Source organism: Micromys minutus (genome assembly GCF_963924665.1).
Source record: "Micromys minutus genome assembly, chromosome: 19".
Lineage (NCBI taxonomy): Eukaryota > Metazoa > Chordata > Mammalia > Rodentia > Muridae > Micromys > Micromys minutus.
In genome coordinates, this window is record NC_137954.1 from 32,589,776 (window position 1) to 32,616,437 (window position 26,662).

At 38.7% G+C, this 26,662-nt stretch overlaps 1 protein-coding gene across 4 annotated transcripts in view; it reads right to left on the bottom strand.

Annotated features, from left to right (window-relative positions):
* Positions 1 to 26,662, bottom strand: part of SPHKAP (SPHK1 interactor, AKAP domain containing) — a gene marked incomplete at both ends in the record, with an annotated part of 159,652 nt that overhangs the window by 20,323 nt on the left and 112,667 nt on the right. For all 4 annotated transcript variants that reach the window (XM_080932940.1, XM_080932938.1, XM_080932939.1 and 1 more), the window contains 4 exons: positions 10,458 to 14,238; positions 15,220 to 15,475; positions 23,087 to 23,221; positions 25,483 to 25,542. In XM_080932940.1, the coding sequence (XP_080789066.1) occupies positions 10,458 to 14,238; positions 15,220 to 15,475; positions 23,087 to 23,221; positions 25,483 to 25,542 (4,232 nt within the window). The remainder of the gene's footprint in view (positions 1 to 10,457; positions 14,239 to 15,219; positions 15,476 to 23,086; positions 23,222 to 25,482; positions 25,543 to 26,662) is intronic.

Here is a 26,662-nt window from a genome sequence, read left to right on the forward strand (position 1 = left end):
ATGCATGCATATGCCTGTATTCACCAGTCTTTGAGGTAAAAGAACATTCAATTTTTGCTAATGGTCTCCCTTTATTTTTATGATCCCAGTTTGATTATTTCCTCTCAACTATTTTTAAATTTAATTAATTAATTAATTAATTTTTTTCTTGTGCTTATTTATTTTGAGTATGTAAGTGTTTGGATGAGCCTGCACCTCAGTGTGGGTGTGGAGGTCAGAGAACAACATTTGCAGAGCTTGTGCCACATAGATCCCAGGGATCAATCTCGGGTCTGCAGGCTTTGCCCACTGAGAATATCACAGCAGCTCTTATTTTTTTCAGTTTTTAAAGATGGACACTTAGAACATAGATAAACTTCTCTGATTAAAAAAAAAAGAAATACTTAAAAGTGTAGACTTCTTCTGTAACTAGCATTAGCACAATGTCTTGAATTTTAACAGGTTTATGTTTTTCTTCAGGAGTTTATTTTAACATCCCCATGTGAGCAAAAGATAATATGTTAATTTGTAATATAACAATTTCTAATTATTATGGAAGATTTTGTGTCCATCATTAACTTTTGGGTTAATTCAAGAATAATCTGACTACATGTTCTTTATGTTTTAGATCCCTTTAAATATACTGACTTGCATTTTGACCTATTATACATCTTGACAAATATTTCAAGTACACCTGAAAAAATAATATGCTTTGCTGTTGGTGTAGACTGTTTTTGAGTTGTATAGGCTGAGTTGATTGTGAATGCTGCTCACCTTCCTTTTAATAATATTGTATTTTATATTGTTTGTGACTACTGTGAAGGGAGTCAATTCTCTAATTTCTTTCTCAACCTGGTTATCTTTGAGTAGAGGAAGGATACTGATTTGTTTGGGTTCATTGTGAATCCAACCACTTGGCTGAAGTTGTTTATCAGCTGTAGGAATTCTCTGGTGAAATTTTTGGAGTCACTTAAGTATACTATCATATCATCTGCAAATAGTTTTATTCTGACCTTTTCCTTTCCAATTTATATCCCTTTGACCCCTTTTTGTTGTCTAATTGCTTTGGCTAGCATTTCAAGTACTATATTGAATATGTAGAGAGAGAGAGTGGACATCCTTGTCCAGTCCCTGATTTTAGTGAGATTGCTTCAAATTTCTCACCATTTAGTTTGATGTTGGCTATTGGTTTGTTGTATATTGCTTTACTATGTTTAGGTATGGGCCTTGAATTCCTGATCTTTCCAAGACCTTTACCATGAAGGGGTGTTGAATTTTTGCAAATGCTTCCTCAGCATCCAATGAGATAGATGATCATGTGGGATTTTTTCTTTGATTTGTTTATATAGTAAATTACATTGATGGATTTTCATATATTGGACCATCCCCGCATTCCTGGGATGAAGCCTACTTGATCATGATGGATGATTGTTTTGTTGTGTTCTTGGATTCGGTTTGTGAAAATTTTATTGAGTATGATGTGCATAAGGGAGTTTGATCTGAAGTTCTCTTTCTTTGTTGGGTCTTTGTGTGTCTTAGGTATAAGCATAATTGTTGCTTCATAGAATAAATGGGGTAGTGTTCCCCCTTTTTCTATTTTGTGGAGTAGTTTGAAAAGTATTGGGATTAGGCCTTCTTTGAAGGTTTGATAGAATTCTGTACTAAATCCATCTGGTCCTGGGCTTTTTTTTTTTTTTTTTTTCTCTTTTATTGGTTGGGATAATTAATGATGGCTTCTATTTATTTAGTGGTTATGAGACTGTCTAGATGATTTATTTAATCCTGATTGAACTTTGACACCTGGTACCTATCTAGAAAATTGTCTATTTCCTCTATATTTTCTAGTTTTGTTCAGTATAAGCTTTTGCAATAGGATGTGATGATTTTTTTGAATTTTCTCAGTTTCTTTTGTATGTCTCCCTTTTCATTTCTGATTTTGTTAATTTGGATACTATCCCTGTGCCCTCTAGTTAGTCTAGCTAGGGGATTATTTATCATGTTAATTTTTTTCAAAGAACCAGCTCCTGGTTTTGTTGATTTTTTTTATATAGTTCTTTTTGTAACTGAAAAATCTGTATGACAAGAATTTCAGGTCTCTGAAGAAAGAAATTGAGAAGATCTCAGAAGATGGAAAGAACTTCCATGCTCATCAATTGGCAGGATTAATATAGTAAAAATGGTCATCTTGCCAAAAGCAATCAACAGATTTCATGCAATTCCCATAAAAATTCCAACTCAATTGTTTCTAGAGTTGGAAAGAGAAATTTGCAAATTCATTTGGAATAACAGAAAAAAAAAACCTGGATAGTAAAAACTATTCTCAACAATAAAAGAACTGCTGGGGGAATTCTGATTTCTTCCCTCAAGCTCTATTACAGAGAAATCTTGAGAAAAACTGTGTAGTATTGATAAAGAGACAGGCAAGTAGGTCAATAAAATAGAATTGAAGATCCAGACATGAACCATCATATCTATGGTCATTGATCTGTGATAAAGGAACTAAGACCATCCAGTGGAGAAAAGATAGCATTTCCAGCAAATAATGCTGGTCTAACTGGTGGTCAGCATATAGAAGAATGCAAATCGATCCATTATTATTTCCCTGTATATAGTTCAAGCCCAAGTGGATCAAGGACCACCACATAAAACCAGATAAACTCAAACTAATGGAAGATAAAATGGGGAAAAGCGTTAAACACATAGGCACAGGAGAAAATTTCTTGAACAGAATACCAATGGTTTATGCTCTAAGATTAAGAATTGACAAATGGGACCTCATAAAATTGCAAAGCTTTTATAAGGCAAATGATACTGTGAATAGGACAAAATCTAAACCAACAGAACAGGTAAAGATCTTTGCTAATCCTATATCTGATAGAGGGCTAATATTCAATATATATATAAATAACTCAAGAAGTTAGACTCCAGAAAATTAAATAACCTTATTTCAAATGGGGACAGAGCTAAACAAAGAATTCTAAATGAGAAATATTAAATGGCTGATAAGCACCTGAAGAAATATATAATATCCTTAGTCATTAGGGAAATGGAAATCTAAGCAACCCTGAGATTCAACCTCACACCAGTCAGAATGACTAAAATAAAAAACTCAGGTTACAGCAGATGCTGGCAAGAATGTGGAGAAAGAGGAACACTTCTCCATTGTTGGTGGAATTTCAAACTGTTATGACTACTCTGAAAATCAGTCTGAATGATGGCTTAACATTTTATTGGCCCCTGTGGTCTCACTCTTCGGATGCTGCTCTAGTGTCGAGCTGAGCACACACCATGTGGCCCCCAGCATTATCCTTTCCTCCACAGCCCAGTACAAACATGCTCCATAACCTTGGTAACTTATCAAACAGGTTTATATGTTAAATTCTCAACCCACAAACCCTCTACATAATAAACTTAAAACCAGTAGACAAATATATAACCTGCCCTTCTATATGAGATAAATAGACCCAAAGAAACCCTTAAAAAATAACAACATTAAAAAGCTACAGATACACTGAGAGAAATGTACACATCTGCCTCCATCTTGCCTCCAAATCTCTTTCTTCGCCAATCTCTGCCTGCTACTTCCTCTTCTGATTTTTTAGACCTTTATTCACCTACCTCTCTTCTGACAAATCATGTATTGCCTTAACATAAACCTACACTAGGCATATACCCAAAAGATGATCCAACATGTAACAAGGACACATAATCCACTATGTTCATATCAGCCTTATTTATGATAGCCAGAAAGAAGCTGGTAGGAACCCAGATCTTCTTCAACAGAGGAATAGATACAAAAAGTGTGGTACATTTTACACAGTGTAATTTACTATTCAGCTACTAAAAACAATGACTTCATGAAATTCTTAGGTAAATGAATGGAACTAGAAAATATCATCCTGAGTGAAGTAATCCAATAACAAACGAATACACATGGTGCATACTCACTGATAAGTGGATATTAGCTCAAAATCTCAGAATACCCAAAATATGATCCACAGGCCACATGAAGCTCAAGAGGTTGGAAGACTACAGAGTGGATGCTTCAGTCTTTCTTAGAAGGGGAAACAAAATATTCACAGGAGGAAATAAAGAGACAAAGAGTGGAGCAGAGACTGAAGGAAAGGCCATCCACAGACTGCTCCACCCGGGGATCAATCTCATATACAGTGAGTCACCAAACTCAGATCATATTGTAGATGCCAAGAAGGGCATACTGACAGGTGCCTGATATATCTGTCTTCTGAGAGGCTTTGCCAGAGCCTGAGAAATACAGAGTTGTATGCTCTCAACCAATCATTGGTCTGAGAACAGGGTCCCCAGTGGGGAAGTTAGAAAAAGGACTAAAGGAGCTGAAGGGGTATTCAACCCCACAGGAAGAACTGTATCAACTAACCAGGCCACCCAGAGCTCCAAGAGACTAAACCTCCAACCAAAGAGTACACATGGTGGGACCCATGGCTCCAACCGCATATGTAACAAAAGATGACCTTATCAAGCATCAATGAGAGGAAAGGCTCTTGGCTCTGTGAAGGCTCAAAACCCCAGTGTAGGGGAATGCCAGGGCAGGAGGTGAAATCGAGTGGTTGGGTGGGGGAGCACTCTCATAGAGGCCAGGAAAGTGGTGATGGAATAGGGGGATTCCAGAGGAGAATCTGGGAAAAGGGATAACATTTGAAATGTAATTAAAAATATAATAATAATAATAATAATAATAACAACAACAACAACAATAATAAACACTGCATTAGGTGTTTGAGAATTTCCAACAGTATATTTTGAACATATTCATCCTCCCTCTCAACTCCCTGGTGCTCTACTTTTCCACCACGTCTTCCCAGTTTGTAGATGCTTCTCTTTTATATTTTCTTCTTCTCCCCATGAGTTGAGTTTGTAGCCCAGATGGTCTTCTCAGTAGTGAGTGCCCTGGGTGTTACCAGCTTACTAAGGGTCCATCAATAAGGAAAACCAGCACTCCCTCTCACACCAGCTCTTCAGCCATCAGAGAATTTCATGTCTACTTTTCCTGTTCTGTAATGGGATTTTGTCATGGTGGAGTTTGAGCAGGACTGGTGCGTCGAGTCTCATCTCTTCAATTCATTCTATGCATCTGCCTTGTTGTGTCTGACGTTTTCTTGATGTTGCTTCCCTTGTTAATACATGCACAGACATTTCTAACATGTTCACATGTTTTATTATTTTAAAAGTTATTAAGAGAAAAGTGTTAAAGTTCTGGTACAATTCTCTGTCTATTTCTCCTTGTCGTTTTTTAAAGATTATCATTTGATATTTTATTACTTAGGTGGTTCTGTACACAAGAAGATTGTCTGTTGGATGGATTGACCTTCTTAGCTTATAAAACATCATTATCCCTGGCAATGTTCTTTATCCTGAGGGCTATTTGACCTTTTAAAGATATTTTTGTTTTCCATCCTTTTATTTTTGACCCATTTGAATTTTTATATTTTAGCTGCACACAGCTTATGCTAGGATTATGCATTTTTATGCAATAGGATGATCTCTTCTTTTAGCTGAAGTGTTTAGGTCATTGATAATTAATGTGACTATCAATAAAGCTGGGTTTAAATATATAATCTTGTTTTCTATTTGCCCCATCTGTTCTGAGTTTCATTTTTCTTTTGACTCCAGATTCCACTTAATTAACTGAGCAATTTTTAGAATTTAAAATTTTATTCCTACTATTGACTTACAATTATTTTAGTGGTTATTGCAGGACTTCTGATGTTTATATTCACTGTGTAGATTACTGTCACATTATAAAACTGACATGCAATGAAATGTGTGTTGTTAATGACTTGTATATGACATATGTCTGTTTTTCCTCTTCTTATACTTTGTACCATAAGTAACACATATTTCAGTATTTTACATACCACAAAATGTTTTAGAAAACCCTTTCTACTTAAAATGGTATATTTTAAAGAACTGTAAAATTATATAAGAAGACTGTGTTTTACATTGGCTCATCCTGTTGGTATATGTGACCTTCTTTGGGTCTTAATCTATCTTCAAGTCATTGTTAATATTCATTTCCATCAATCCACAAAACTCTACTAATATTTATATTGCCTTTTAGTGGTATATATAAGTATATATGAAAAAATATTATTTTTAATGAACGTCAATTTCTCAGTTTTGAAAGAAATAGACAACTGTCTTCCAGAGCGTTCATCCATTTTACACTAAAGCTGCAGAATGCTCAGCTATCATAAGCCATTAGGAAATTTCAAATTCAAACCACAGAGTATGCTGAATATCTATTCATACAAAGAAAGACCAAACCAATGCATTGTGCAGCATTTTCTATCATGTGCTAAATACCCGAGAGAAATAATTAAAGGAAGAAAGGTTCATTTAATCTCATGGTTTAAGATTTTTCAGTTCATGGTACTTGGGTATGTTGCTTCTGGGCCAACATATGGTGAAATTGAACATCATGGTAGTATCATGTGGTAGAGCAAAGTAGCTGTCTTCTTGACAGACAAGAGGTAAAGGAGTCAGACAAACACAAAGTATAGCCCTTGGAGTACTTCTCATCCTACTTCCCACTAGATCTCACCTCTGTTTCCAATCACTTCCCAGGAATGTAGTCAAACAATGTATCCAATCACAGTTTGATACAAAGATTCTATGAAACCTTTATGGTGGAATTTCTTTCCAATGATTATACCCTCTAGCTGGGAACCTAGCCTTCAACACTTGAACCTGTGTGAACTTTCTAATAAGTTGTTCATCTTCTTACTCCTGAATTTTGAGACTTTTCATGATGCTTTATTAGGACAGTCTCATGTTTAGGAGAGATTTGTTAACATATCAGAACATTTTGAAGTTTAACATTTTAGATATTTTCTATCAGGTGTACCTTTCAGAAATCAGTCTTTAGTCTCTGTCTTATCTTATGCTGTTGACAGAAACTTTACGGAAAAAAGGACTTCTTTGTGTTCATGATGGGAGGCTGTTGTTCTGCACAGTAGGAGGCATGCCTATTGGCTGCAGAGGTCAGAAGAAAGCATCAGATTCCTTGGAAGTAGAATTATGGATGGTTGTGTGCCCTACCTTGTCTATGCTAAGATCCAAACCCAGGTCCTCTGCAAAATCAGTGAATATTCTTAACTGCTGAGCCATCTCCTCCACCCAGAGACTTTATCTTCTAAATTATATCTTTTTGCTCACTTGTCACAGACCAGTTGACTCTGTTTGCACAGGTGTGTTGTATGCTCCTGAAACATCAGATTACTCCAATGCTTGGGATACTCTAAATGCTCAGGGATCAGCTTATCACTTCTGTTTAAAAATTAATGTGTCAAAAGTTAAATAATTGCTCTTTAGTCCCCTGAATGTCCTGCTGTACTAAGGAGAAAGTGATGGCCACCAAGAGGATACTACTTTTCTTCTTTAAAGAATTGAGAACTATACTCTATACCTCTTCAAAATATTATATTATTGGATCAACAGATGATTCTATTTAGGAATGATTTCCACAATGGATCCTCAGCTGTGACTTTTTTTTTTTAAATCAAGCAATCAAAAAGTAAGAACGTGGATTTTATTTTATTGTGTTGAATTCTAACCACATTTTAAAGAACCATGAAGATGTCATGGATGACCCTAAAGTATCTTCAGGACATAATCTTTCTTTACTACCAAACAGCATTTAGACTGCCTTTGCCACATCTCCTACTCTTGCATGGAGAATGGAGTTCTGGTTTCAGCTATTTTGACAAATCCAATCCCATGGCAGTAACTCTGACCTCAGAAAATCTAACTGAACTGTGACTAATTTCTCTGCTTGGCAATCCTGGGAATTGTCTTGTTTCAATAAAACTCCTACATTGTTCATGACAGGTTTCCCTGGGGAAATCATCATCTCCTGAAATAAAAGCCACCATGAACCTTATACATAGTGGGGACAGCTATGTGAATGTATTGATTGATCATAATATCGTATTGCATTGAGCATTTTGTATACAGATTATTTAAACTTTAAGAATTATTTTATATTATAATTATTATCATTTCTACTTACAAGTGAATATAGCAAAACAAAACAGATTAGGAAACTGGTTCACGCTGGTACTGGTTAAGGTAGTGTAGAATCATGTTATAGAATGATTATTTATATTGTTCCATAAAAAAAAAAAAAAAAACAAAATCCAATCCTTAGTCTTTGTGCTTTGTAATTGGAACCAACTCTGAAATTTCTGAGGTGGATAGCCTACATCCTTTCTGTTTTATTGGTTGAAAAGCAGAATCATATATCTATATCCTGACTTGAGAGGCCACATGCTTGAATGGTTTTATGGACTGAGAATCTAGGTCAGCTTTTGTTCTTTTTATACAGAATGTAAAGCTTTTACAACTTTTCTGGGTTACATATGCATATAGAATAACATCAATGATATTTAATTTAAAATTATGCAGTAATAGTCATTATTTGATTGTGTTTACAACCATAAAGTTTGTAGGATATGAGTTCACAATGACCTTCACTAACTAAACCTCTCCCAGCTTTTGCTGACTTTACATCAGGTAGCTGAAATCAGTGTCTTTTTGTATGCATTTCAAACTATAACAGTTCTGAAAAATTACGCATTGGTTATTTTGTATTGTTAGCTATGATATATTTCTGCATATATGGTTCCTCTAGCAAAATCTTTAATGAATATTGTCAGTAGCCAAAGGTTATTTGTGCTTTTTGTTTTTTGTTTTGCTTTTCTTTTTTTTTTTCTTCTTTGCTTCTGGAGTTTTAGCCAATCACAAAGGAACGTTCCTAGCACTGTCCAACAGGAAGTTCTCATATTTGACTGGGCTCTATACTTAATCCATGCAGGATGCTCTCTAGTGGGGTGCTTTAATACCTCAACACTAATATCTTCTGCTCAGGGGTAAATGTACTCCAGATTTTAGAGAGTTGTCAACATTTAGAAATAGCTGTGTTCACCTTATCGATACCAGTTAAATATAAGAAAAACCTGTGGCCTTTTCTCGTAAATAACTAACAGTAGACATAGATCTCTGAAAAGACAGGTCATTTCTCCAACTATATGTTACTAAAGCTTGACTTTTGTTTTAAGATTTTTGTCTTCTGTTTCACTGAACTTTAATTATGGACTAGAAATAAAGGGATGGTACAGTGGTCTCTTGTGGTGTGCGGAAACTTGGAGTTATGAAAGAAGCTACTGTTCTTAGGCAGCCTGAGGGAAAGAATTGCCTGGGTCCCAATTCAAAATTGATTCCTGCTTGCAGCACAATCCTCTGGAGAAGCGCCATTCAAATGCCAGAATCCCAGAGACACTGTGACAGTTATGCTGTGCATTGAAAGAGCCTGCACTTGTGGCACACAGAGTTGCAAAAGAGATTCTTAAAATAAGATGCAAACAACAACAACAACAACAACAACAACAACAACAACAACAACAAAACCAACAAAAACTCCATTGAGGAGAGACGATCCCAAAATCTTAACATCTAAAACTAAATTTTATTTAAATTTAACTATTTCCAAATGAAAAAAGTTGTTATTGCTTAATTATTGTTATCTTTGCTTGAAGATCATATGCATAACTTTGAAAACTGAAAAACCATTCAGGAACTTTGTTTAATGAGGAGAATTATTCTGTTTCTTCTGTCATATAAAGGAATTCAACTTGTTTTGGAAGTTAAAGCAAGCTACTTACAATCCTTTCCTTCCTCCCTTCTTCCCTCTTTTTCTTTCCTTCTTTCTTTTGTAGTAGGCAGATATTTTATTATGCCACAGTTATAGAATGAAATCAGTTTTGAATTTCAAATAGTTACCTGTCCCATTTTAGTACTGTCCCGGTTATCCAAAATGCTGAGAAAATGTTCAAATGAATATTCTCAGTTATAATTACAAAATAGCCTAAAAGGATTTCCCCCCAGCTAACAGCAAGTTATATTAGAAATTTATCAGGCTCTGACTAGTTTTATAGTAATCTTTCAGGAAATAACTAAACACCAACTATAGTGACTTAATCCCTTTGGATGTGGGGAAGAAGTCACTTTACTTTTTGGTATTTGAGTGACATGCAATAAAAACATAGCATTTTATTATAAAAACAAAAGTTATTATAGGCATATGGATAAAATTCCACAAGATGACTAGGGGATTTATTGATCTTGGTTGTGTATGGAAGATCAGGCATTCCAAACAAAATAAAACAGCAGGCACATGTGGTGGTTGACCTATGTCTACAATTACAGCAGCTAAGAAAAACAGGGACCATAGGAAAGATGGACTAAAATGTTAGTCGATAAAGTGAGAGGAACATCCTTTTTGCATGTGTGCAGGGGTCTATGAGGCCACTTATTGTCTTTGGAATTCACTTTGTGTATCAGTAACACCACTGTATTCTTCCTCAAGACTTAGACTAACCCTAAGCGACGTATAAACACTGATCAGTATGAGCCCTGTATGGTTTAAGAGGTGATCAACTTACCAAGAGCTTTGACAGGTGCTCAGGGCTGTGTCTTTACTTCTGGCCACTTCTGGGATGGTTTCTTCAGGTTGGTGCCCTTCTGCTTCCTCTAGGGAGCCACTTTGGGGAAGGAAGGTTTCAGATTCTCCAATACACTCTTCTTTCTGATCTGTCTCTATCTGAATCAAAGGCACATCCCTTGAGCAAAGCGATCGCCTGGGGTTTTTGAGCTCAACAGCATTGTGACATGCAGAGGTTTCTCTTCTAGGATCAAAACCACTGGGTTTTTTAACAGGAGTCATTTTGCTTGGCGAAGACACTGGGGAACGATTGCCTTCAGTAACAGCATCCTTTCTCTGGTAATCAACAGACTCCTGTACAAGCCGAGTTGGCCCCCCGTGTCCTGTGCTGGTGGCTAATCTGTTGGCACACTTTTCTACTTGCAAAGGAGAGCTGCCGGAAACAGGACCGGAACTGGCCTTAGCTGCCTCACCATCATCAGCAATGATTTTGTTCTTTCTCATGAGAGCCTCAATGGAGTTGGCCCACGTTTCATGAATTAGCATGTTTGTGATCTGGTCAGTCCCACTTCTGCGGTATAAGCAGGAGTCTGATTTGCAGAGGCCAGACGAGGAAGCCCTATTGACTGGCTGTACATTTACGGAATCCTGAGGGCAGCTTTGGGCAAAGCCATCTAAGGAGTTGGCTTTGATAGGTGTATTTACTGTTAATCTGGAGCATGGGGACCTGCTGTCAGGCATAGATGACTGTCTGTAACACAGTGGGGATCGTGCTGAAGGAGACAGCAAGCCCGAGGTCCAATCATGGCTGCTTCGTCTGGAGGAGGTGCCATCTTTGCCTTCTTTGGCAATGTCTCGCAACATGTACCTGTAGAACTCCTCTGTTATGCTCTCTGTACTGGACTGCTTAGAGGGGCAGCTTGGTCTCACGTGGAGGTGGTCGTTTTTCTGGCATGCCTGCTGCATTGCCGAGCTCAAGATACTGCTGGCATTTTTGCCAGCGTAGTAATCCAGCAGCAATTCAAACCCTCTCCCTTCATTTTCCATCTGCTTCACCATGAACCTGGAGAACTCATCGGTGATGCTCTCGCAGCTGGACTGTTTGGAGACCGAGCTGGCCCTGCTAACTGGTTGGCTTAAGGTGCTCATTAAGCCCAGGCTGTTTACAAAGACCCTGGCTTCAGAGTCCTCCTCAGGAATGCTTTCGCAGCTCGAGGCCTTCAGCCGGTTCCACCTATCACCACCCAGAAGCCGATTCCGGGAACAACTCTGGGCTTGCCACACTCCGTCCACCACGGAGAACTCCGTTAGGTTCATGATCTTGGCTGCTACCTCATTTGCAAAAGTACTGACGGAATCGGGAATGTCTTCGAGGGTCATGGACTCATCCATGACTCTGTTCATGAGCTTCTCTTTCAGCTCCGGGTGCTCATCGGCTTTTCTCTTGATTTCGCTGAGCCGAGGTGGCTTGTGTTTCCTCACGGTGCTTCCAGTGCCTGAATTTTCCTTCTTCCTCTTCAAGGATCGGCAGGATCCATTCGGCGTCATCAAAAACTCGTTCCCTCTCTTCCAGGAACAAAACCACGGCTGTTTTCCATTGGAGTTGTCAAGGCAGATTGCTGCAATTTCGGTTGCCATGGAGACAACAGTCTCTGCCAATTCTTCTGCAAAGTCTGTGATGCCATAGACCTCGGGCTGCTTTGCTTCTAGTGTAGATTGAGTAGGAACTATCAGGTCATTCCCTAACAAGGATAGGTTGACTTGGGCTTCGGTGTTTAGAGCTGTGATACAGGTGTATTTTTCTTGGGTGTTTGGAACAATGCCATCTTCAGTTTCCTGGAAGCCACTACAGACCTCGCGTGCTGTTGTCAATTTCCCTACTTCTGCAGAGGCTTTTTGTTCATTGCCGTCATTACTTAGTGTATGAAGAGGGCTCCTTGTATCCTCTCCCACAATCCCTTTCAGATACATTTCCTTGGGGAATGTCTTAGCAGTTGGATCAAGTATTCTGTGACTGCATGAGAGTTCAGATTGTAGCCTGGGGTTGTTGACCAGTTCTGGCCTCGCTCCACCCTTGTTTGGCTTAGGAGATGCATCCTCTACAAGATCCCTGATGGCAAGGCCAGTACCATGTGCATTGCTAAAGGGATGGCTGCTAAAGCACGTGGAGGCTTTTACCTGCGCTTGACCAGCAGCCTGATCAAAGGACTGGCAACCTAAGGGCCCCGACTCTGTCCAATCGACGGTCTCCTTAGAAAGGCCAGTGGGATGCTCGCCGAGTTTGGCAATGTGATCCATCTTTTTGAATGTGAAGCAGATCACATTGTGCAGCAGCTGGTTCACACTTTCCATTAAGGAGTTCAGAGTGCCACATGGATGCCTGTCCTCAGTGGGGTGAGCCGTTACATTTTTCTGGTGAAGTTCATCAATGGAATGCTTGAGGATGACATTGGACAAGGTGTGCGCCAGTTCGTCCCTTCGGACATTTTCTGTGCACGGGGTCTGAGTTTTAGAAGTGGTTTCTATGATTCTCCGGTTCACAGACTCCAGGAGCCCTCCAACGCTGCTGTACGCATCCGGCCTCGCTAAAACCAGAGTAGCCTCCCTGAGCAGAGCCTCGGCAATGGCTTCCCTCCCCAGTTCTGTGCTCCTCTTCATCACTAAACTTCCAATGGAGGGTATTTCTTCAGAAGCCCCAGATGTGGGCAAGAGGTCACTTGAAGCCACAGAACATGTCACCTCTTCTCTTTCACCAAGGCCACAGACAGCGACAGCACTTGCCACTTGTGTCATGCCGCACAAAGCTGATGGAAAGGAGTATTCAGTTGTAGAAGGTCCAGTGAATACTTGGGGCACTTGAGTTTGCTGTATCCCATGGCCTCGCTGCGCATAGGTAGATACCAGAGATTCTTGCTCTGTGGTGAATCTTTCTGTGGCCTGCGGACTGGAAATGGTTCCAATCACAGTGGCCGCACAAGCCAATGCAACCTCTAGGGCACTCTGAGTGGGTCTGCTGGGACTCTCTGCAGAAAAGACGCCGCTCGAACTTTCAGCAGACACTTCCATGTCGGGCCAGGAGGAGACACTTGGCTCGGGGGCTGCGTCACTGCCATCTGGGCTCTGTACAATGACAATTTTAGGGAGCTCATTCCATGAACGAGGGACCACCATATCTTTTGTGCAACAGCCACTGGGGAACAGAGCGCTTTCCACAGGGAAACTGACTGCAGATTCCTGGGGGAGCGTGGGTTGCGACTGAGACAGTCGGATGAAGGCATCTTGCATTACGGATTCTGCTAAGTTTGTAGCATACTCTCCTGTGGTGGCTTCTCCATGTTGAACGGGAGGAAGAGATTTTGGAGTAGCGTCATGGTCGCTCTGGTTGCTTCCCTGCCCAGTGAGTACACCACACGAAGAAAGTACATCTTTCTTAACCATGGAAAGATAAGCATCCCTGGGGATGAACAGCATCTGAGATGTTTCTATTTCTCCTTTGATATTTTCAGGGTAGGAATCGTTTGTGGCTGGCTGTGTGTTCCCCGCTGTTTCACTTCTCAAGCGCGATGGTCTAGCTGAAGGCTTGAAACTTTGCAGGGCTGTATTCTCTGCTGTGTTTTCCTTTGACCTTTCTGTTCTTGTTGAGAGCATTCGGTGTTTTCTAATGTGTTTTTCCCCTAAAGTGCAATGCAACTTTTCTTTGTGGTAATCCCATCCTTCCTGGGTAGCTTCCTTTGGCGTTTTACTTTCCAAAACATTAGCTGACACACTTAGAGTTTCCAAACCTAGTGAAGGGAAATTGAGGAACACTGTTACTTCTCAGGTAGCAGATTCTAATGGGTCCAAACTAGCAATTATTTTCTAAATTTGCATCTAGCTCGGGGTGGGGGAGACTTTTTGCCTCAGGTAATGTGGTTCTGATAAGGATGCTGAATTTTGTTAAGGAATGTTGTCCTATAAAACACCTTTAATGTGGTTCACAAATGCTGGGGTTATGGTGGTCATGGTGGTGAGGGGGAGGTGCTTGAGAATGATGGCTTGTCATTATTTGTCCTGGAACAGTGACACAGGAGATTGCATCCTAGGAAAAAGGGGGAGAAAGGATGGGGTTGGGGGGTTGAGAAGAACTCCAGTAGTAACTTTGTGCACTGAACTTTCAAAGGACCTGACTCAGCAACAAGGCTACACTGTGCAATTTCCTTCCCTAAGGTGGGAGGAGGAACACCCAGTTTTGTTACCGAGTCAATGGATGTAAATGAGTACTGAGCTCTTTCCTGGGTCAGTGCCTTCTAATCTCACGACTACCACTAACCACAGGAACTTTTCGAAACCAGGGCTTTCAGGCTCAAAGGAAATTCTGGGATTTGAATTCAAGCCAGTCCAACTTGATTGCAGTTGAGAATAATGGCTTGTTGTTGCTGTTCTTACTGTTGTTGTTGTTGGCAGTTTCAGGGAAACTAACCGTCCTCTAGGGAAGAGACATTCTCTTGGTGGGTAGGAAGGTTTCACTTCAGAGCACACAGATTTACTGAGCATCCCCAAGGCATCATTTGGAGCCAGTATCCATCCAACCATTAAGCTGTCTTAAATGCACTTGTCAGCGTGCTCACCAGTGTCCTCTTATTATTACTTCACCAAACCTCAGCAAAGCAGAGAATGATGCGTCAGCCCAACTGACATGGCCTGAATCTTTCCTCACCAGCGTCATGGCAAGGGGGTAGGGTGATCTCAGGGGACACACTTGGCTTATCAGCAATGTCTCTTACCACTTCTGTAGTCTTCCGCCTCGATTTCTTCCTCCAAATGTTCCGAGGCTGTAAGGAAATCTTCTTCAATTGAAGACAGGGAACAGTTTGTATCATCCTCCAGCTTCAAGCCATTCGCCTCCTGGTGGAGCTGACGCTCCTGAACCACTTCCAGACCAATTAAGAACTTGTTGATTTCAAAGATGATGCAGTTGGTACTGTTTGGTCTGTTCCCTCTTGCACATTGAACCAAGCAGATATCTGGTAGCCAAGGGCACTACAAGCAGAAAAAAAGAAGGCACTTTCTCAAAAAAAAAAAAAAATGACAGGAAAAGACAATGTTCCTGACCATTTCCTTATTCCCAACCTCTCCTGTAAAAAGGAGAGGGCTCCTAAAAATATATAAAGTATCTTCAGAGCTCCTGCTGGTAAACAGTTTAAGAAACATCATCATCAGTTTGGAACATGGTACATCTAGAATGAAGTTTTACTTATTACTTATTGCAGAACAACAAATAACTACAAGGAAGATTTTATTGGTGATTATTGTAATAACTGGAGTGAACACAGAACTCAGACCTGCACTGCAATGAATCAAAAAGCAATGAGGATTTTGGAACATTTATGGTTGCTACTTGGCTTGACACAAGGGAAAAGCAAAAAAATTTTTTTTTAATTTTGGGTCCAATGGTCTACAGATATTAGGTCACCATTTTCTTCTAGAGATGGGAGAGAGAGGTGCTGGTTTTAAAGACATGGTTCTTGGGTCCTTGGATAGAACTCTAGTGAGTTACAGCACCGGATAGAGGCTTTAAAGAGATTTGCATCTCAAAATGGAACGAAGTCATAATAATGTGTTTTGTAGGCTAAATGCTCATGGAGAGAAGGCAGGCTAGGGTCTGGCTAACATCAGAAAGAGGCTTTACTGAAGGCTATGGGAGGGGTACTCAGGCTCAGGGCTGACTTTCTTGATTAAGCAGAGACCCTCCTCAGAACATTATCCTTTGGTGTCTTGACAAATCCTCTGTTGGTATTTTGGATATGTAGTTAATTAGCTCTCAACTATACTCAGGCTTCACACTGGTGCTGCCCTCTTAAAGAGGGGGCCAATGTGAGCTATGAAGACTGACCAATGATCTCTACAGCACTGACATACAGAAAGGACAGTGACAAAAGGACTTGGGTGACAGTGTAGTGCTTCAGGTAGACCCAATGACACTATTCAGGCTCAGAGTTATGGGCTTCCTGCCTTTCTTCAGGCTTCATCTTTACTATTCATATTATGTTTATTAAAAGAGCAGCAAAACTTTTGATTGCTACAGGATAATAACTAGTAAGACCTCCTCCCCTGTGCATAGTCCCTTGTGTGTGAGTGGGTATATGCACAGGTATATGTATGTATGTATGTATGCACAGTTGTTCATGTTAAGAGCATGCACAAGTGGAAGCTAGAGGTTGTTGCTGGAAGTATTATTATTATTATTATTATTATTATAGCCACTTTCCCTTTTTTTGAATCAGGGTCTCTCTCTCTCTCTCTCTCTCTCTCTCTCTCTCTCTCTCTCTCTCTCTCTCTCTCTCTCTCTCAAACCTGGACCTTTTCATTTTGGTTAGATGAGCTGGCCAGTGAGACCCCAGAACCTGCCCACTACTATGCTCATACCTTTCAGTAGGGATTATAGGCGCATTGCTGAAACATCTGCCTTTTCTTGGGTTCCGGGCATCTGAACTCAGAGCAGCACATTCTCACAATAAGCACAGTCTACCCATTGAGCCGGTCTCCCAGCCCTTATAGCTCCATTTTAAAAATAATAGCAACAATGTGTGAATTTACAGCAGATTTTTAGGAGAACTATCTCAAAATAGAAATAAGAATTAATGGACAAGGGAGAAATGAAATCCTTCAGTGGAATTAGAAATGACTGGGAATAAATATTTTATTATCTGAGTGGTCACCTTTTAAAGACATTTTAATGCTATGCTCACCTACGGTTTGCATTAATTGTGTCAAATGCTAGTCAATTTGTGATTTAGAACCCTCAGTTCTGCTGTGTGTTCATAAGTAGGGAGCACAAAGCCATGTAACAGAATACATGCACATAGACACCTACAAGCTAATTCATGAAGTAGTTTAACTGTCTTATCTATAGGTCATGCATCAACATTTGATTGGATATTGTAACTAGAGTCATTGTAGAAAAAATGACTTCAATCAGAAGTCAGTTATTCCCATAAGGGCTCAGGAACCTCTACTGGGTGGGGATAGAACTTGCCTCTGCACATTTGTGATCTGAACTATTTTTCAAAAATAGTGGTACACAGCCTTTCATTTCAAAGTATGGGGTATGGGATAGAAGGCTTAATTTTTCTGGATGCTCCTTTGAAATTCACAATTTCAGACTTCAACCTAGACCCACCCAATCAAGACACATCTTCTCAAGAAACCTCTTATAGGGTCCCACAGGGACTTGGAGATGAACTGGTGTTGTTGCTTCTACTGAACCCACAAACCTGTGATTTCCCCCAAGTAGTAACAAACAATAACTCTCTCTTTTCTCTGAATTAATTTCCTTTCCTCTGAACTTAGACACCAACCTAAAAGTTACCAGACATTTTCTGACTGTTAGACAGAAAGTATACTGTGAGATGCAAAACAGGGCATTTGACTGGATATTGTAACTAGAGTCATTGTGGGTCATGCAGTTACTATAAAAAGTCAGCCTACAGTGCCTGCCAATGGGAAAGATAATGGCGAACTGGAACCATGAGGAGTTGTCACAGTTCTGGGTCAAGAGCATTTCTTATGTGCTATTTAATATTATTAAATTAAGTAGGCAATGTAAATGGTAGCAGGAACCCAAGACATATTAACAAAGCAAATATGAGCCCGTAATACTTCAAGATAGATTTAAACGTTTTATTAACTGCACAGTTATGCAGCTTTGGAAATTTTACAAAGTGTAATTTCTTAACAGTCTTTTAAAAAGTTAATAAAGACTGAAGAGTTGTAGCTGAGTGAAGAAAAAAATATAGCTTATAACACAAGGACACATTTGCATAATTTTATAACACTTTACACTTTTCTAATGCTCTGATCCTTTAATACAGTTCCTCAGGTTGTGGTAAACCCCCAAACATAAAATTATTTCATTGGTACTTTACAACTATAATTTTGCTACTGTTATAAATTATAATGTAAATGTCTGATATGCAGGATATCAGGTATGTGACTCCCAAATGGGTCATGACCTCCAGGCTGAGAACCACTGCTTTCCAGTTTACTTTTCAAATCTTATCAATTTCAATGTGATGTGGTGTGTGTGTGTGTGTGTGTGTGTGTGTGCATAAGGCTAGTGATTCTGTGGTGCTGATAGAGAAAGAAAATAGCAGCATGAAAACCTAACTCTCCTTTTCAAGGGTAGGCAAACACACAGTGGAAGGGCCTGCATTGTGGTTTAGGTTTATTACACTCTGGTTGGATGTGTTCCTTTTCTCCATGATCTCCTGGTCCAAACAAGAAGTGCTCAGTATCCACAAAAGCCTTTTGTGACAAGTTTGAGAAGCAGAGAGGCCTCACTCAGCCTGTGCAAACTGATGTGTGCATGGTTAGTTACATCCTCATCTCAAAGGAGGAACGACTGCAGGAGTAGACCTGACTGTTATATATGATAAGCTTCTCAATACATCTGCTTCTGTGGCCAAGTATCCTGGTCATCTCTTCTTTTCAACTTCACACAAACTTGAGTCACCTGGGAATAGGGAACCCAACGTTAACTGCCTGTGAGATTGACTTGTGACCATATTTCTGAGAGATTGATGACTAATGACTTATGAGGGAGATCTAGCTCATTATGGTGGCACCATGCCTAGGCAGGAGGACATAGCTGTACTAAAAAAAAAAAAAAAACCTGAGTTCTGTGAGTGAAATTGTGGTTTCTGCTTTACTTCCTGCCCTAATGTCCGTCAATGAAGGACTATTCCCTGTATGTATACAGCCAAACCTTAACTCTATTCTCTGTAAGTTGCTGTTGGTCATGGTGTTTATTGTAGCAACATAAATCAAAAAGCAACAGAAAGTAACTAATTTTCCTTAATGTTTCATTTCACTATTGGCTGTTGAAATTTTTTGTCATTATTATTTTTCTTAGAAGATCACTGTATGTGTTCATTAGTGGTTGGAGATTTATGCATGTGGACTGCTGGATTTATACTTATGTATTTAACAATATGCATATGTGGTAAGTTTCCAGCCAATAGTTGTAAGTTAATTCCATAAGAGCAAAATGCTAAAGTTGTTCACACTACCCCAGGATATATTTTCCAGCATGGCCAAGTACTTAGCACTTAGTCAGCCATCAATGTATTGTTAGGTCATTACTAAGGATGACTTATTTAGACTTCCTTAGCTAATCTAGCACACAGTTTCTGCCAGTTTCTACATCTTATTTATGAATTAATAGACTACCAATTTTAATGGGAACAAAGCAGCAATCACAGTGTCTATATAAAAGTAGACACTTGCTCCGATCAGCAGAATGGGGTGCAGTGTTGATACCGCTTTGCTGACCTATTAAAACATGTGCTGTGGCATCTACAAAATGGCTTAGCAGCTTTGGGAGCCTTGGGAGTCTGAAGACAGGTACCGAGATATAGAATAAGTGATGGAGAGTCTAATAGAAGAGATATGAGTGATAGAACTCAGATAAGAACTAATAGTTCGTTTGGTGCACGAACTGAACATTTTACTTGTTATATGACATGGAATTCTCATGAGATTTGTTTCAAACTCTGATCCACCTCAGCTGCTCCCACCCCCAAATAGTTGGGATTATAGTGGCACATGACTTTGAGCATTCCTTACTATGTGATATTTAATAACTCCACTCTCACAGAACTCACCTAGTCCTTCAGTGACTTGATGTGTCAGGGTGAGGTGATAACCCAAAGAGGACTATCCTCTTCTCAGAAGATAAGGGGAAGGGGATGCCTTCTGACAACCAAGGTTAACAGGCATAAATGTGGTATACAGACAAACATTTGTGCAGGCAAAATACCCATGTACATTATGTTGACCACAATTTACCCTTTTTGTCCTTATCCTCTGTGAAGTCGAATTTTCTGCTTCCCTTACTGTTTGAGAACTCAGAGGGAGTTCATCTCAGTCCAGGAATGAATCTTTCCTGTCCAATTGGAACAGTAAACCTCCTATGATATAGTGACAAGTTAAAAAATGAATATATTCAAGGATAGCTATTGCTCCAGTTGTTGGGGGACCCGCATGAAGACCAAGCTGCACATTTGCTACATATGTGTAGGGGGCCTAGGTCCCGTAAATGCTTCTTCCTTGGTTGATGGTTCAGTTTCTTCTGTTGCCTTCCATGGATCACATTCCCTTAACTGGGCATCCTTTTCTGGCCTCAGTGGCTTGATGTGCCAAGGTAGGGTGATACCTAGGGGGACCTCACCCTTCTCAGAGAATAAGGGGATGAAAAAGGTGTTTTGTACAGGAGAAATGGAAGGAGGGGGTTACACTCAGAATGTAAAATAAATGAATGAATGAATAAATGAATAAATAAATAAATAAATAAATAAATAAAATGATTATATAACTCATGAAAATCAAGAGAACTCAAGGAGACTTTTGAGAACTGCCTGAATTGTTAGTTTTAGTCATCCTGAACACAAAAGACTAATGTCTCCTTTTGCCTGATAATAGGATGTACAGAGAGAGAGAGCAAGAAAGAGGCTATAAAAATCTATGTCCTGTCAACATGATTCAAATCCTTTGATCTATGCTGCTCCTGTGTTTGCTTAGTTACATGAGACAATACATTCTCTGTGTGCTTATGTCTATCTTCAGTCATGTTTAATTAAGAAACTTAACTGAGGTCAATCAGAGTCCACCAAGTTCAATTCAAGGCCAGGCCCAATTAATGTCAATATCAATTATCATGGAGGCACGGGAAGGAAACTGGAATCTCTCAATAGCACCTGCAACTGTCAACGTTATCTGCAGCTAAGCACATCAGTAAAACGTGACCTAGTATAATGAAGTAGGTAGGAATAATGTTTTCAATATTGAGTTATTTAAAGCCATTGCTTATAATTTGTGCAGAATTTATGTAAAATTTATAGTGAACAAGCCTTGTTATCAGCTTCAGAATCAAGAATATATAAAAATATAGGGTTGCTAGGCAGTAATGCATTTCTCTTCATTGATTGATCACATTGTTTAAAAAGTTATTATAAATATGGAAATTTTAATATAAAGCATCTCATCTTAGAGAGGATATTTGAGAAAAATAGTTTTAAACTTTTTTGTAGGATGATGGATTTTTTTTATACTTTTGTACTCTTTTTCATTTTCCTAATGAAACTAACATTCATTTTGAACATTGTGCTTTTGATCAATTTCATTTTTTAAGTTGGTGCTTCAAAGTAGAAATGAATTTATTCTGTTTCATAGATGGGTGAATCCAGGTTCAGAAAGACCAGAATTCTTTAACTTTAAATCACAACTGCTGAGTGTTCAGGAGTATTGTTTCTCTGACTGAGAAGATCCAAATTATCATATTCTATGGGATTCTTGTTTTGTTAATGAGGATTATACCAGCCTGCAGATTCATGGTCAAACCAAGAGATGGTAAACAGAGATTGCAGTCTATTCAGGTTTTGGCTTCCAGAACTGAATAGAAGCTCATTCCTGGGTACAGAGACTGAGAAAATACAGGTTCAGTATAGAAATACTTAGACATTTTTATGTGTAAAATTTTTATCTGGTCATCACTGCTTTGCTGAATATAAAGGGAATTTTGAACTTAGATATTTTTCAATACCCACCTCCCAATCTAGATTCCTCACTAGTAAAAATTATTATAAATGATATATTAATTGGAAAATTCTAATAGACTACGTAGAGATCTACACTAAGTCTCTGGAGTCAAAACCGAATAAAGGCTGGCTTTCTGGGCTTCTGGTATTTTGACAAAAAAAAAAAAAAAAAAAAACCCACCAATTTAATGGACAACAAATGCTTACTACTTTAATTTGGAACTGCCACCTGTACTATGTATTATTAAAGCACACCTTGTATGTACTTCTCTAGTCAATTGATGGAAAAGCTTTAAGTGCATTCTTCAAAGTGATGTTGCAATGATTTTTACAATAGCAATGAAGAAGGATGTATCCATGTCATAACATCTCTATTTCTGCTTTATTTTTAATGATTTTCGTTTTTATGGGTTGTCACTCTATGGGCATACTTTCTTTCCATCCCGAAAGCTACAAGCTTATTGTAGTCTTGGCTAATTTGGTATTTCTTGAGGAACAAATAAGTCCCAGAAGAATTATATTACTAGATACTAGGAGAATAAAATGATATATACAAGAATTCTGAACTTGGTCCTAAAAGGAAAGAGAATACTGATTTTGAATATTTATCAGATTTTGTAAACCAGAGAGTGAAATAACCCAGGCTTAGTTCAAGCCTCAGGCAAACAACACTAGGAATCTGATAATTGATGCAAAGGAAAGTCTATCAAGCTCTGAGTGTTGCTACCGGGGAGAAACAGAGGTAAAGCCTAATATTCCATAGACTCCAGTCTTCTGATAAAGTTCACGTGCGGCATCTTTCTGGGACTCGTATCTTTCTGACTATAGAAAACTGGGTTCTCGACCTTCCTAATGCTACATCCCTTCAATACAGTTCCTCATGCTGTGGTGACCTCCAAACATAAATCATTTTTGTTGTTATGTTTTAACTGTGATTTTGCTACTATTTTGAATCATAATGTAAATGTTTTTGGAGATAAAGGTTTTCCAAAGGTTTAGACCCACAGGTCATAATCCCTACACTAAGTGACTAGTTAATGAAGACAACATTTCTTACCTGTGAAACATCAAAATCTGCCTGTATGTTTCCAGAGGCTAACCCACTTAGGAGGACAATTTCGTTTTCTTTTGGCTGTTGGACATTCATGGAGTTGATGAGTTTTGGAAGGTCTGGTGAAACGTTAACCAGTTTCTGTGGGATAAAACTCCTTGTTAGTTAAGGGGATTCCTTTGTACATCTAAAATAGCACCCCAAACTATTTCATCTGCAAAAATTATTTATGTTTTTAGAATATAGATATATAAGATGCCTATGTATATAACCCACTACAATACAACTCTCACACATAAGACTCAAGGACAGTTGAAGAAGAGACAAGCAAAAAGATTTTGGGAGGCAGAGGAACAAAAAGTCTGCTGTGAGATTATATCTCCTAGAATGTCAGAGTGGCTATAGCTATGAAGTCTCACCATCACGGCTGCCTAAACATGACCTGAACAAGTGTGACAGCAATAAATATGCTAACATGGAATGAAGAAAGCTCAAGAGGCTTCAGCATGAGGTGGAAGATTATAGATAACTAAGGAATGCTGAAGGAAGAAGAAATGTCTTCCCCAGAAAAAACACAGCTATTGAATACCAACACACACACACACACACACACACACACACCACATAACACATCATATACACATACATACATACTACATACCACAAACATACCAAAAAGACATACACACACACCTCATACAGTACCATACACACACCCACATACTAGACACACACCACAAACACACACACACATAAACATACACACATGCATCCACACACACACTCATATATATGCATTACATACCACAAACACATACATACACCCACATACCCATATGCATGTGTGCATGTGCACACACATACATGCACACACACACACCACAGACTCTACACACAAACGCACACATACAAACACACACATTAGCAATTAAAAGGAGGGCATGAACTTGAATGGGACCGAGGGGGTACATGGGAGGCACTGGAATGATAAGTTGAAAGAGAGGTAACGATATAATTACTTTATAATCTCAAAAATATTAAAAAACCTTGACATCAGAAAAAACCTGTTTCAAATTAAATAATAAGAGTTATGATTGAAATAGAAAATTTAAGTTTAAAAAAATTTTTTTCTTTAAAGTTTTTCAAAGTGGGCATTTAGCAGTTACTATTACACAGCAGAAATTAATACTAGCTTGAAAATGGTTTTCCTCTTAAATTATGAATAGAAAATTTACTTTAGATTTGATAGTAACCTTCTGTTTCAATAAACTCAATAGTAATAAAATCATGTCTAATACCAATTTTGCTTTGACTATGTTCTAATCAGTTTGGTAAAGTCTGTAACATGACATCCTATTCTATTTAATCTATAGCAGAACCATATATCATAATTACTTTCATGTGTACCTAAGTCGTCTATGATCTAGAAATTGGTGACATACACAAATTGTATTGGGCTATATGACCAAAGCCTGAAGTGGAAACTCTCTTAAATCACTCCATAAGTTATTTAGTTACTATGATGGGAACTTGCTTCTTCCTCTCTGCCCTGTTTCTGATGGATCTATAGAATAACTCATTGAATAAGGTGATATGCACAACATTCTTCTGAACCTCTGGTGCCACACAGAGCATACTTGGAACCTAGTTTGTAGTGAGCAATACCTGTGAGTAACAGGTGAGAAACTGGATTCAACTATCCAAGAACAAAATATGATAGCACTGAGAAGTCTCAAGTTCTGTGAATGCTGTGAGTGGTTCCTGAATATCTGAGTACCTGGTATCAATTAAATGAAGCCTTTGTTCAGCAACAATTCAACTATAAATATGCTCTTATAGCAAACGGGGTCAAACTTCTTAGCTTTGGGTATGCAATGACAAACCTGTGACGTTACTTAATTCTTGCCAACCACAGACATCTCTAGCTCCTAAAGAACTTAGCAGACGTTCAGGTGCTCAACACAGTGAAACATTTACACCAGGAATCAACGTCAGATGGCATGGGTGGAAGTTGGCTGTTATAAGGTACAAAGTGTTCAAGTCCATGATAAATGGAGACACAGCTGAGATGAAATTGATAAAACGAATGAATGGTAAGAGCAACCCCAAGGATCAGATGAAAGGGCTGGCTGCCTTCACTTGGTTATAAGGTTCCTTAGAAAAGGTATGCCAGAGTATGGTGTGAATGTGAAGGAAGAGCCAAGTTAGGATGCTGATGGGTAAGGGGAGATGCAGGCCTGGAAAAGTGAGTTTCAAACACATCATGGAGTAACAGCGAAAGAAGCTGCAGGGCAAGGCCAGGGAAAAGGACACTGATGATGTTATCTATCCTTCTAAGACCATCATAGACAGAGTCTACCCAGCATCCCAGTCTCCTGGATAGCTCCAGGTCCAGCTCTTACCTGCTGCAGGTTCTCTGTGCTGCAGGCATCCTTGTTGACATCCAGGTTCACAAAGCAGACCTGAAAGAGAAAGCAAAACACTCACTTGTATGAAGAATCTATCCATTCTAGTAGGAAATAAGGGGGGAAACAAAACTAAAAAGTAGTCACAGAAATATTTTTAGTCTTAGGCAGTTTTTATAGCTTGACACAGAGACCATCACTTCAGTTTGGGCCTCTACAAGGATTTCCAGCCTCCTCCTCACATGTCCCAACCGACATGGCAAATGTCTTTCTGTTTCATAGGCCAACATGAAACATTTCCTGATTTTGCTCAAGTCACAGAAAAATCTTCAGGTTTATATTATTATCAAATCTTATAAAGTAGACAAGAAAATGAAAGAAACAAAATAAAGAGACTTGGGCTCCTGCCTATAATCATGAATATTTTTCTTCATTTCTCCTAATAATACATGTCTTAATGGCTTCTGTCTGCCTAGGTATTTGAGTTCATTTAAAATTTTTTTAGTTTTATGAAGTTGGTCCTTAGCTGTTCATCTTAGATAAATGTCTAAATTAGTTAGTTTAAAATAATTGTTAAATATTATTTTCAAGCAGCAATGGAATGATAGGTTCCAACTTAAATTTCAGACTTCAAACATATTCTATAGATAGATAAATACTGTGAGCAATGGGATAGGGTTGGAGGGGGACTAGGAAAAATTTTAAAGAGGTATGATAGGTTCATAAAAATTAGGAAGATTTTGTTTAGCAGAGATAAAGTTAATGTTCATAGTTAGGCAGAAGGAGCACTGTTTGGGGATAAAACATAGTGCCTGGTAACAGAGGAAAGATCTGACTATAGGCTAGGCGGGATGAAAAAAAAAAGTGTGAGCAACAAAATCATAGAATGTTTAAATTAAATGAGAAGACATTAATGAGGTCTTATATTTATTATAATATTTATTTTAATATTTGAATATGTAAAATTGTAGTGGGTTAGGCTGATACTACTTTTAATCCAATATTAACATTGGGCCCCCAAGAAATTTCTGAGTCCGGAGAATCTGCTCATAGAATAAAGTAACACTGTGTGACCTTGCCCCAAGTTATTTCTGATTGGCAAATAAAGATGCCAACAGCTAATAGTTGGGTAGAAGAGACATAGGTGGGATTTAGGTTTCCTGGGTGTGGGTTTGGA